This window comes from Suncus etruscus, chromosome 6 (assembly GCF_024139225.1).
Source record: "Suncus etruscus isolate mSunEtr1 chromosome 6, mSunEtr1.pri.cur, whole genome shotgun sequence".
Taxonomy (NCBI): domain Eukaryota; kingdom Metazoa; phylum Chordata; class Mammalia; order Eulipotyphla; family Soricidae; genus Suncus; species Suncus etruscus.
In genome coordinates, this window is record NC_064853.1 from 100,616,823 (window position 1) to 100,630,431 (window position 13,609).

The 13,609-nt window shown below is 36.8% G+C and overlaps 1 protein-coding gene across 1 annotated transcript in view; it reads left to right on the forward strand.

Annotated features, from left to right (window-relative positions):
- The window catches only part of STAG1 (stromal antigen 1), a 363,983-nt gene that overhangs the window by 167,305 nt on the left and 183,069 nt on the right, over window positions 1-13,609 (forward strand). Inside the window, exon 5 of the mRNA XM_049775919.1 lies at window positions 10,487-10,583. Within this exon, the coding sequence (XP_049631876.1) occupies window positions 10,487-10,583 (97 nt within the window). The remainder of the gene's footprint in view (window positions 1-10,486; window positions 10,584-13,609) is intronic.

The window sequence follows — 13,609 nt, forward strand, 5'->3', positions numbered from 1 at the left end:
ACAAACCTCTTCCATGGCAAACCTGCATTCTCAGTGGCATCACACAGATGCTGAAATATCTCATTAGCGGTGGTCTGGCGATGCATTGGGAATATTGTGAGCAGCTCCTCTGTCAAATCAAAATTGCAATCAACACCACAGACATAAATTGTGAGCTGTGCAGTGTCTGTTATATCTGTGCCCTCGTCAAGAGCAACTGAGTATGCATCAAAACATTTGGCTTTCTCACACAGTTGATAATAAATGTCACTTGACATGTCAGAAATGCGCTCTGCCATAGTGTTGGCAGAAAGGCTGATTTTGCTAAACTGACCTTTCTTTTCTGGACAGATAATACTTGCAGCCTGTAACATGCATTTTTTTTTTTTTTTTTTTTTTTTTTGGTTTTTGGGCCACACCCTGTGACGCTCAGGGGTTACTCCTGGCTATGCGCTCAGAAGTTGCTCCTGGCTTCTTGGGGGACCATATGGGACGCCAGGGGATCGAACCGCGGTCCGTCCTAGGCTAGTGCAGGCAAGGCAGGCACCTTACCTCCAGCGCCACCGCCCGGCCCCGTAACATGCATTTTTTAACAAACTCTCCTTCTGTGAATGGTTTCCCTGCCTTAGCAGTCATCTCACTAACCATATAACTAGCTTCGACTGATGCAACATTCTCTTTGGTTGCTTTCTTGAAGAAATCTTGTTGCCTCATTAGACATGCTTTAAGACTGGCAACCTGCTTGGCTCTCTTATTTCCTTGATATTTTGCACATTCCTCAGCATGTTTAGTTGAATAATGGCATTTCAAGTTGTATTCCTTGTGCACTGCAACTTTCAATGAGCAAATAAGAAATGTGGGGATGCCCCTGTGCCCAACAAAGAAATACTGCGCCTCCTACTTTTCCTGAAATTGTCTGTGCTCGTCATCAATCTTTCTCTTCACTGCAGGCTTTGATGAAGTCATGATGAAGGTATGACAAAATCTAATTCTGTAATAAACTTCTCTCCCTTCTCTCCTTTAGGCCTCTGATAATGGCAAGGGACAGCAGGCAGGAATAGCGTAAATGACATCTGCGCTAGGCGCGAAGTATTCGCGATTATTTGCTTTCTGAATATTCGTAATAAAAAATCGCATTAGTAAGAAGAAAATTGCAAAAAAATTGCATTAAACATTTGCATACTCTGAACGGAACTTCTCGGGGTATGTGAATGTTTAATGTAATTTTTTTCTTACTAATGCGATTTTTATTGCGATTATTTGGTAAGCAAATAATCACGAATACTGCGATATTTGAAGGCCGGCCGCGGGCCATAGAATGTTGTATGGAGGGCCGCAAACAGTCCACGGGTCGTGAGTTTGAGACCCCCTGCCCTATCTCTATGCTATCTCTTCGGCCCCACTCTAGTGTTTCTTATATTGTTACTCTTGAATTCATCTTATAATTTTCTGGTATTCTGTGTATTTATTTTTTATTTTTTATTAATGAATATCTTTATTTAAATATCTTGATTACAAATATGATTGTAGTTGGGTTTCAGTCATGAAAAGAACACCCCCTTTCACCAGTGCAACATTCCCACCACCAATGTTCCAAATCTCTCTCCTCCCCACCCTACCCCCACCTGTACTCTAGACAGGCTTTCTATTTCCCTCATTCATTCATATTGTTATGATAGTTCTCAGTGTAGTTATTTCTCTAACTGCACTCCCCTCTCTTTATGGTGAGCTTTATGTCGTGTGCTGGACATTACAGCCCTCCTCTCTTTGTCTCTGAGGATAATTGCAAAAATGTCTTTTATTTTTCTTAAAATCTATAGATGATTGAAACTATTTCGTGTCTTTCTCTCTCCCTTTGACTTATTTCACTCAGCATAATAGATTCCATGTGTATCCATGTATAGGAAAATTTCAGACTTTATCCTCCTGACGGCTGCATAATATTCCATATATGTACCACAGTTTCTTTAGCCATTTGTCTGGTGAAGGGCATCTTGGTTGTTTCCAGAGTCTAGCTATTGTAAGTAAGATATAGTTGATACATATAATATATTATATTATTGAAAATATGTTATTTATATTATAATATTATTATATATAATATATTATGTAAATTATATGTAATAACATATATTAATCTAAGCCTTATCTAAAATAGTGTATATCTGGTTTTCAATGTTAAGATATTCATTTTCTTAATAATTGATAATTTTTGGGAATATACTTTTAAGACTATATATACTCTTTCTCATTAAAATCAATAACTAGTTTCAACTTCTACTGATGATTTTCAAATTCTACAGCTCATTTTTTATGTTAGTTGCCATTTTGGTAAATAAATTTTTCCCCTAATTTATTTTTGTAGATTATATATTTTTTTAAATTTTTATTGTGACCAAAGTGCATTACAAATCTTTCACTGCATCATTTATGGTACATAGTGACAATGAATGAGGGCCATTCCCACCACCAGTGCTGTCCTCTCTCCACCCTTTCCCAGCATGTATCCCATATCTCCCTCCTTTACCCCCAGAATTCTAGTGCAACTGGTCTCCATTTTACAGCTTGTTGTAGCTTGAGCATCCATTCCACCATCATTGGAGATAAAGAGGATAAGAAAAAAGGGAGAAAAAAATTGGTAACAACTACCAAAAACAGAAAGAAGAGAGAAAAAAAAAGAGAAAGAAAACTGGAAAAGAAAAGGGAAAAAAAGCACCTGGCAAATAAATCAACAAATAATAACCACAAGAGTGAAAAAGAAAGAGAAAAATGAAAGAAAAAAGAGAAGGGAAATAAAGTAAAAATCTACCATATCAAAACAAAACAATAAAAAGTTAAGGGTGCTGGAGTGGAAGGGTTTGGCGTTACCCCACTTTTTTTTTTTTTTTTTTTTTGAATAGGCACAGTAATCATTGGGGAAGAAAGGGAATTCCCGTGGCCCAAGAGATTCAGGGTTTCTCCATCCTTGAAGCATACCATCATGGGATCAACCCTTGGCTCCATATATGCTCTTTACCCCATCCCAAAGGCTTTTTTGTGGTGCCAGGAAACTTTCCTCTAATTGTGTGTGAGAAAATCAAGCCACTGTAGCTAGCGATCTTGGTATTTGCGCAGGTTATGGGACAGGGTCTATGATAGAGTCTTTAAGATTCTAGAGGTTCCTATCCAAAGTTGTTGTGTTTATTAGAGAACACTCCAATATTGCAACCTTGCCAGCAGACCATATGTATCCTTTGGGTAAATTTTTCAGTTCAAATGAGCTAAATGCAAATCATTTCTGCTATATTGTTTTTTTCTTTTAGAAGTTTTTCACAGTTGGTTTTCAGTAACATAGTGACAGTGAATTAGAGCCATTCCCACCATTAGTGTTGACCTCCTTCTACCATAGTTCCCAGTATGCATCCTCTACCTCCATCTTTAGCTTTCTAGACTGCTAGCATAACAGGTCCATTTTGTATAGCTTGTTTGTATTGTCTGGGTCTCTTGATTGGCAATGGTTTGGATATTTAGGGCTGACCATTTCTTATTTCCATTCTGTGCTCCTGTTCTGTTTATTTCTCATGTTTCTTTCTACTCTTGAAGGAAGTCCTTGATAATTGCTCAACTGGTATTCTACCATTCAGATCTTCTATATATTGATAGATACATACATATACATACATACATACATACATGTGTGTATATATATATGTATATATATGTATATGTGTGTGTGTATATATATATATAGGCTTTTGAGTCACACTCAGCGGCCCTCACTCCTGGCTCTGTGCTCAGAAATCACTCCTGGTAGGCTCAGTGGACCATATGGGATGCTGGGAATTGAACCACCATCAGTCCTGGGTCTGCAGTGTGCAAGGCTAATTCAGTGATATTTCTCTGGCCCATCTATTGAGATTTTTATATCACCACCATGTTCTTAATTTCTGATTATAGTAGGGTTTTTTTTTCCCCCATTTCAACCCATATATTTTCTTGTGCTTTTCTGACTTTCTGTACCATCGTTTCCAGTTCATTAAGCATCTTCTTCATGTCACTAAAGTATTTTCAAGATTTACTGAGCTGGCTAGTAATGTTTATATCTCTGCTAATGTTTATTTTTGCTTATTGAACTTGGTGGACTTTTAATGTTTACCCCATTTGTATTCTAGTGTTTTTCTGTTGAGTCTTTGTAATTAGAACCCCCATGGAGGATGCTGTGTGATTAGGCTGGATATTGCTCTCTTTTCTGCCTGTCTTCCCTAAATGCCAGGAAACTTAACTATAAGCAGCGTGTAATTTGTTGAGCACCTCTGTCAAGTGGTCACTATGCAGCCTGGAATCTTAATCTGACACAGGTCAGATTTGGAGGCTCCTGGCATCTAAGTAAAGAGAGGCTGTACTTCCTATTTTGAAGTTAATATAGTGATGGCAATGGGAGTCAAGCCTTACCTGGAGTGGTAGAGCAGCAGGCAGAAGGTCCTTGAAACTTTTTTAATGTACCATATTATCCGGTGTATAAGATGACCAGGCGTATAAAACGACCCCCTAATTTTAGACTTCTCTCTGACTCTGGCCAATCTAAGCAGGCTTTTTACAGTGTAGATTCGGTACAGAACACTGTATAATTTGCATGCATAAAAAGCCTGCTTGGATTGGCCGAGTTAGACAGGCAGTCCTAGCAGCCTTGCAGTGATTGGTGCAGGATCGAGTTGGAAAATTTGTTTCGTGGCAGTTTCCAGACAATTTTCGTTTAGCAGCATATCGAAACGTTTTTCGGGATATACTCGGCATATAAGATGACCCCTGCCAATTTTCGGTTGACTTTTTCTTTTCAAAAGCCATCTTATATGCTGGAAAATATGGTAGTACCAAAGGAAAAATAGTGACAATGTTTTTATGGTGCCATGAATTGCTGTTAATGCTATTTTGCTGTATATTTAATGCAGAAGTTACAATTGTGTTTCAGTTATGATTTACAATACTGTTATATATTCTGTAGGTTGGAAACTGGTTCTAGCTGCTATAGACAAGGTCTTTATATTTGTGTATTATTTGTCTTTATATTGTGTACAGTATTAAAAATACTGTAGATCAGTGTTAGGTTACAATTAAGTTGAGAGGAAGTGACAGATGTCTCATCTACATGTGGGACAATCTCTCCTTTCCCCTCCCCCTGCATAGTTTTCCCATTATCCACATCACTTACTAGAAGAATATTTTCCAGTATGCATGAATGGACATTGACACATTAATAACAAGTTCATTGTTTGCCTTTGAATTCATTTCTTATTATGTAACCTGTGGTTTTGGACAAATGTATAATAATATCTATCCTCCTTCCCATTAGGAAGATGATAGAACTTTATCTTCTTACTCCTCTTTCACTTGGAATCGTTTTCCACCAAGATATTTTTATGCTCTGACAGACCTATAAAATTAAGTGTACAAATAAAACACTGATAATGACGGCATTTTATTTTTTGTTTCCTTTTTTATCAATTGTTTTTCTATGACTTACAATATGTTAATGATGGCTTCTCATGAACATAATTCCAATACCACACTCATTACTCTTGTTTATTTTAAAACAAATTTTTGTGACCCACATGTTATTATTACATACAATTTAAGCTTAGTAATAGACGATACCATTTAAGTAAACACATTTTGATTTTCATACAAGTAAAAAGAACTCTTCTATCAATTTCTCCTCAGATGCTCTCTTGTTTGTTTTGGTTTTTTTTGTTTTTGTTTTTGGGTCACACCCAGCATCGCTCAGGGGTTACTCCTGGCTCTATGCTCAAAAATCACTCCTGGCAGGCTCGGGGGACAATATCAAATGCCAGGATTTGAACCGCTGTCCTGCATGCAAGGCAAACGCCTTACCTCCATGTTATCTCTCCAGCCCAAGATACTCTCATGTTTAAGCATGAATATATAAATATCACACAGTAGTTTCTAGTCACTTAAAATGATACTCTCAAAATTTAAAAAAAAAAGATATTTCTCTTACACAATTTTAATTGCCATTCAGGGGTCCTCAAACTTTTTAATCAGGGCCAGTTCACTGTCCCTCAGACCATTGGAGGGTCTGACTATAGTAAAAACAAAACTTATGAATGAATTCTTATGCACACTGCATATATCTTATTTTACAATGAAGAAACAAAACAGATACAAATACAATATGTGGCCCGCGGGCCATAGTTTGAGGACCACTGCATAATACTGTTAATCATAGGGTTTTGTGCATTCAGTTTTTCAACACCATGTGCCCCCCACCCCCCGCCAGTGTACCCATATCTTACACTTAGTTTTGTGACCAATTTTCAGGTTCTGTTGCCTTTGGTGATTTGTTATTCCTTTACTAAGCTTCTTTATATCCACATATGTGAAAGGTTATTTTGAACCTCTTCCTTTCTTTCGGATTGATTCTTCTCAGCATTATCTCTCCAGATCATATATGTAGTAGCACTGATTTGATTTAGTCTCTTCTTACATGGTAGTAGTTAGTTATTCATGAATAGTGCTGTAATTCTTTTTTTTTTTTTTTTTTGCCTTCCTTTTAGCTCTCTGTCTTTTATTTTCCCTCAGGAAGCTTCTATTACTTTCCTCCTTTTCTTTTTTGATGGATTTGATTGGCTTTATCTTGTTTACCACATGGTTTATTTATCTTGAATAGTAAGCCTTTGTTACATGAGTATTGGGCAAGTCATTTCTCCCAGTTTGTGGTCTCTTTATTTTGGTCATTGTTTTTCTTTTCTTCTTTTTTCTGTTCATCTTTTGTCTCACCCTTTGGGGCATAGAGCTTATTCCTAGAACTCTTTGGGGTACTATAGAGTGCCATTGGTCTAATCTGGTTCAGCCATGTGCATGGCAAGCAGCCTCATCTGCCTATCTCACCAGCTCTGGACAGCCTTTCTTTTATAGTGCAGTATCTTCTTAAAGTAATATCATCACTTGTTTATCTTTGAAGATGTCATTAGAGTCAGTGTAATGATCTCTGCCTATGCTTTCCTCAATATATATATATATATATGTTTAAATCTGATATTGAAGTATTTATTTGTATATTGCATGTATTTTATGTATTGCATAAGACGGGGATTTAAATTAGTTTTTTCCTCTTGCTACTGGACCAGTTTTCCCCACACAGTGTTGAAGAAGCATTCCTTGTCCCATCTCATATTTGTCTCCTTTGTTGAAGATTAGTTGTTTGTATATACTTGAGAATTTGTCTTTTGGATCTCAGTTCTATTTCATTTATCTGTAATATTTTTCTATCTTCTAGGTCTTCTATTTCTTCAGTATTTTTGAAGTTTTCATAGTTTAGCTCTTCTGTTCCTAGGTACTTGAAGGGTTTTTTGTTTGTTTGTTTGTTTGTGTTTTTATTTTGGGCCACACCAGCTGATGCTCAGGGGTTACCCCTGGCTATGCGCTTAGAAATAGCTCCTGGCAAGGGGGAACCTTGTGGGTCACTGGGGGGTTGAACCATGGTTCATCCTGGGTCAGAAGCTTGCAAGGCAAATACCATACCTCTGCACCATCACTCCGGCCCCAGTACTTGAAGTTTTTAAATATTTTTCATTTCTTGACAAGAATGTTTTGGATTAAACTAGAAATTTAAATATTTGGTTTTATCCTAGGATTGGGATAAGTTTTTGTGTTTTTATTTAGTAGTGGAACCACATCTGTTGGTACATAGGGAGTACTAATTTAGCCCTTCTACATGAAATGACTGTACAATAGCCCTTTGAGCTATCTATTTCCTCAACTTCCTTGGTAAACTTTCTTTTTTTTTTTTTCTTTTTTTTTTTTTTTTGGTTTTTGGGCCACACCCGGTGACGCTCAGGGGTTACTCCTGGCTATGCGCTCAGAAGTCGCTCCTGGCTTGGGGGACCATATGGGACGCCGGGGGATCGAACCGCGGTCCGTCTCCTAGGCTAGCGCAGGTAAGGCAGGCACCTTACCTCGAGCGCCACCGCCCGGCCCGGTAAACTTTCTTAATTCTTCCTTTTCCTCTCTTCATTGTATAATTTCGGTTGATTTTGTTGTTGTTGTTGTTGTTGTTATAACTTAATGCTATTGTTACTGTTATTTTTGGGGTGATACTTTCTAGTACTCAGGGATTACATATGGATGGCTCTGTGCTCAAGCACTGCTTGGAAGGGCCATATGTGTTGCTGAAGATTGAGTATGAGTTGGCTAGGTACACAGCAGTTTCTTACTCATTGATCTGTGTCTTAAGCTGAAAGCTATTGGTTTTTATTTTGTTAATTTCACATTTCTCCTGATTTTATAGGAAACTGGAAGAAATGCTGTATGTATGGTTCTGTACTTCTTTACACTTATGGATTTTCACTGGTCCTTATTTTAATTATTATTATAGTTATGCTTTATTTTCTTTTCTATAGATCAGATAATTTTTGTGTATTGGCACTATTCTTGGGGCCTGTAGTTGCAAATCAGTGTCTTAAATTTGCTAACTGGAATCACATTAGGTTTGCTTGTATATGGGAATGACTATTAATGCAACTCTAATTGTGGTAATATACCCCAATTTAATGCTGTTGCTAATTTTTATATCCTTAAATTTTATAAATTTTAATTACTTTATGTCTTAAATTTATTCAATAGATTTTTTTTTTCATAGTAGACAAGATACTTCTTTATGCTCAGGGCTTGGCTCTGTACTTAAAGGTCATGCCTAGTGGTGCTCATAGGAGCATATGCAGTGCCATGTATCAAAACTAGGACTGCCTTGCACAAGGCAGGCACCTTACTTCTTTACAACTTAGTTACCTTTTTTGCATATTACCTGGTGCTAAAATTTTTATTTGGAGCTAGAGAGTTGGGTTCTTGCCTTGCATGTGACGTGACTGACTCAAATTTGATACCAGGCACCTCATATGATCCCTTGAGCCCACCAGAAGTAGTCTCAGAGTTCAGAGCCAGAAGTAATACCTGAGGGTGTGGGAAAAGAAAAAAAAAAAGAAGTAATGTCTGAGTACTGTGGGGTGTGGCTAAAATAACAAAAAGTAAAGAAAAATAATCTCTTGGTACATTTATCTTATCTACTTAACAAACTTTTCCTTGTTATTCTTTTGCAGTATTTTAGGAGACACTTAAATTTTTCTTAACAACTAAGGGAAGAATTATCTTTAGTAATATTTCTCTAAATTCTGTATTAACTAAAAATTTCATGACATTTTCTAACAATACCCAGAAAAGCGGAATAGTTAGGAACCATATTTGTCTTGTTCCTTTTTGGATTGAAATTTCTTACCTATTTTAAAAACAAGTCTATGTGTCTTTGGTTTTTCCTGTTTAAATATTTTTTTTTAATTGTTGTTGTTGTTGTTTTTGTATTTTTTTTTTTGTTTTTTGTTTTGTCTTTTGCTTTTTGGTCACACCCTGCAGCGCTCAGGGGTTACTCCTGGCTCTACGCTCAGAAATCGCTCCTGGCAGGCTCAGGAGATATATGGGACACTGGGATTCGAACCACTGACCTTCTACATGAGAGGCAAAAGCCTTACCTCCATGCTATCTCTCCGGCCCCTTTAAATATTTTTATCTATCCCTGATTCTCCTGGAAATTTTCAGTTCAACTTGCCTAATAAGTCTTATTGAATACATTTTTTGACATTCAGTAATATAACTAATATTTTCCCCTTGGTAGAATAATTTAATTTTCGATTCTCTTATAGTTAAGTATATTTAAATTAATGGAACAAATTTTGTTTGGGTTTTTTTTTGTTTTGTTTTTGGGCCACACCCCTTTGATGCTCAGGGGTTACTCCTGGCTATGAGCTCAGAGATCGCCCCTGGCTTGGGGGGGCCATATGGGACGCCAGGGGACCGAACCGCTGTCCGTCCTACACTAGTGCTTGCAAGGCAGACACCTTACCTGTAGCGCCACCTTCCCGCCCCCTAATGGAACAAATTTTATTAAGTATGATATGCATTCTTTTTCTGCATTACTGGTATATCTATTTTTATGAGCTTAGACTGTTTTAGCTATTTATAATATAAAGTTCTTTTGTGTGCTTTGTTTTTTCATGTCATGTTTTTAGTATTACTATTAGTTATTCACTAATTGTTGTATTTCTGGGACTGGTAAAAGGAAAATTATATTCTGCTTGATTTGGGAGAAACTCAAAATTAGACCTTACTTTTAATATAAAAATGAGGAGTCATGGCTTGGAGAAATTGTATAGAGTAGGTCTTGTGTCTTGTCCATAGCCAACTTAGGTTTGATTTCCAGTATGCCATTTTGTCCCTGGGCCCTTGAAAAAATTGTTTGTGAGCACAGAGCCTGGTGCAACCTTCTAGCATCGTATGTATGATCCAAAACATACCCCTAAAAATACACACACACACAGAAAATTAGTATATTACTTGGCTATGGGAAAGTAATTTCAGGTAAGTAATTTACTTTTTATATTAGCCCAAAAAAATCACATTAAAATATTTATTTGTTGTAATGTCAATTGTTTTTGAAGTTTTAATTCTTTTTTTCCCACAGTCCGTGGTCGATGACTGGATTGAATCATATAAACAAGACAGGGACATCGCACTTCTGGATTTAATCAACTTTTTTATCCAGTGTTCAGGATGTCGAGGTACAGAATGTTGGATTAATGATTTCCATTGATCCTGTCTGTCCAGTAGTATCACATTTACTTCATTTACCTTAGTCATATATAATTTTTGTTAGAATTATGGCAATTATTTTTTGGATTGAGAAAATTAAGTTGTTTAAGTTTTCATTTTGTTAAAGTTCAGTTTTGCCATCATAATAATTTTCTGAATATTTTTAACTTTTGAGAGAAAATTTATTGAATTTTATATATTTTTATAATTAACATTTAAGATTATTTGTGCATATGCTATATATTGGGATTGATTGATGACAGCATTTTGTTATTGTATAAAACAATCTATCAGTAATAGAGTATGCATATTCTTTTTTAGATTTATTTTGAATAATTGAAGAGTTACAATTTCATGGTAGAGATTCAATTTCACAATGTCCAACTCCTGTCCCTTCACCAGGGCACATTTATTGCCACTAGTGCCCCTTGGCTTCCACCCTGCCTGCCTCTATGATACATTTTTCCTTTCTCTTTTTTATTTATTTTTTAATTACTTTATATATAAGTACTATGATACAAATTTGTTCATAATTGAATTTCAGTCATAGAATGTACACGCCCTTAATGAGTGCACATTTCCTACCACCAATGTCTCCAGTTTTCCTCCCCTATCCTCCCCACCCCATGCCTCTGCAACAAGTATTTTACTTCTCTCTCTCTATCTCACCCACCACCCCCCTTTGACACTGTGGTTTGCATTATAAATGAAAGGGTATTATGTATGTTATCCCTTTCAAGCACCCAATTCTTTACCAGAGTGATCAGTTCCAGCTATCATTATCATAGTGAACTCTTCTCTATCTTAACTGTATTCACCATTTTTTGTGGCAAATTTCTAGCCATAAACAGGTCCTCCTTATCCTCATCTCTGTTTTCTTTGGAAATAATTACCATATTGTCTTTTTGTTTCTCTCCTGGCTGCACTCTTAGCTGGGTCCATGTACCTCAGTTCAATTCAGAATGTCACTTTTTTTTTTTTCAGTCCAGATGCCACCCACAGCCCACAGCTGTTCCTGCCACTGTTGGTCAATAGTTTGCTTCTTTATATTTTCCTGGCTATGCCATTTCTGGGCCAACTCACCTCAGTCAATTCAGAATTGTACTTTTTTAATCCAAATTCCACCCACAGATGCTCTGCCATTGTTGGTTAACAGTCCTTTTTTTTTTTTTTTTTTTTTTTTTTCTCCTTTTCTTTTCTTTGTCCCTCCCTCTTCAAGCTGGGCCCACTCTCCTCAGTTTAATTCAAAATGGCCCCCTTTCATTTCTGATTCAACTTAATTTTTTTTTCAATTTAATTAAAGAAAATGCATTACATAGGTGACATAACTGATAGTAATACATTTTTAGGAAGACCAAAAGCAACATGTTTTTTTTTAAAAAAATAGTAAGTTGAAAGAATATATTTGAAAACTATTTTCTCACAATGAATTCATTGAAGCACCAGCAGAAACTTTAGTAAGCTCTTCTTTTTTTAAGAAAAGGATAAGAGTTAAAAAAAAAAATACAGGGGCCGGGCGGTGGCGCTAAAGGTAAGGTGCCTGCCTTGCCTGCCCTAGCCTTGGACGGACCGTGGTTCGATCCCCCGGTGTCCCATATGGTCCCCCAAGCCAGGAGCAACTTCTGAGCACATAGCCAGGAGTAACCCCTGAGCGTTACCGGGTGTGGCCCAAAAACCAAAAACCAAAAAAAAAAAAAAAAAAAAAAATACAGCACTAATGGTGTGAGAGTGGCAAGTGTTGTTGTTTGCATAGGCACAGCAAAATATGGGTAAAATGGGGAAAAAAATTGTCCTAAATACAAAGAGACCTTATCCCTGAAGTTCTCTGGCATAAGACCGACTCTGGACTCCAGGCATCCTAGATTGTCCAACCCCTGATTCATTCTCTGTGGCCATAGCGAAACCGAAATTTTTTCACACATTATCTGTTGTTGTCTGATTCAACTTATTAAGATTCTCTCTCTTTCTTTCTGAATCTTGCTAATGGTTTACTAATCTTGTTTAGTTTTTCAAAGAACCAAGTCTTATTTTTCTTTTGGGGGAGGTCACATCCGGTGATACTCAGGGGTCACTCCTGGCTATGTGCTCAGAAATTGCTCCTGGCTTGGAGGACCATATGGGATGCTGGGGATCAAACCAAGGTCTGTTCTGGGTCAGCTGCATGTAAGGCAAATGCCCCACTGCTGTGCTATTGCTCCAGTCCTCAAAGAAACAACTCTTAATTCCATTGATTTTTTTTGGTTTGTTTTTAGTTTTCCAGTTCATTAATTTCTGCTCTAAATTTTATTATTTGCTTCCTCTTGCTTCCTTTGATTCATTTTATTGATCATTTATCAATTTCTTAAGCCATGCCATTAAATTATCTATGTAGGCCCTTTCTTCCCTTCTGATAGATGCTTGTAAAGCTATATACATTTTCATCTTGGTACTATTTTTTCTGGGTCCCACAAATTCTGGTAATTCATGTGTTCATTCTTATTTCTTTCAGGAATCTTTTCATTTATTCTTTGATTTCCTCTGGATCCACTGATTTTTTTTAGTGTAGAGCTGTTTAATTTTCAGAGGTTAAAGTTATTTCTTCTTCCCTGTTCAATTTTAGTGCATCATGGTCTGACAAGAGAGTTGATATAATTTCTATTATGACCCAGCATATGGTCTATCTTGGAGAATGTCCTATGTGTATTGAAGTACAATGTGTATTCAGCTTTTGGGGGCAAAAACCATACACACACGCGCACACACACACACACACACACATCCACTAAGCCCCTCTCTTTCATTTCTTCCCTCAAAGCCATAAATATTGTTGAGTTTTAGCCTGATTAATCTATCAAGAGTTGAAAGAATGGTGTTAAAATCTCCAACAACTATTGTGTTGCTATTGATGTCTTTTCTCCCTCCCTTCCTGCCGCCCTGCCCTCTCTTTTTCCCTTTAAATTCTTACATATTTTGAATATTTAATACTTATCCAATATCTTATAGTTATTATTATGCT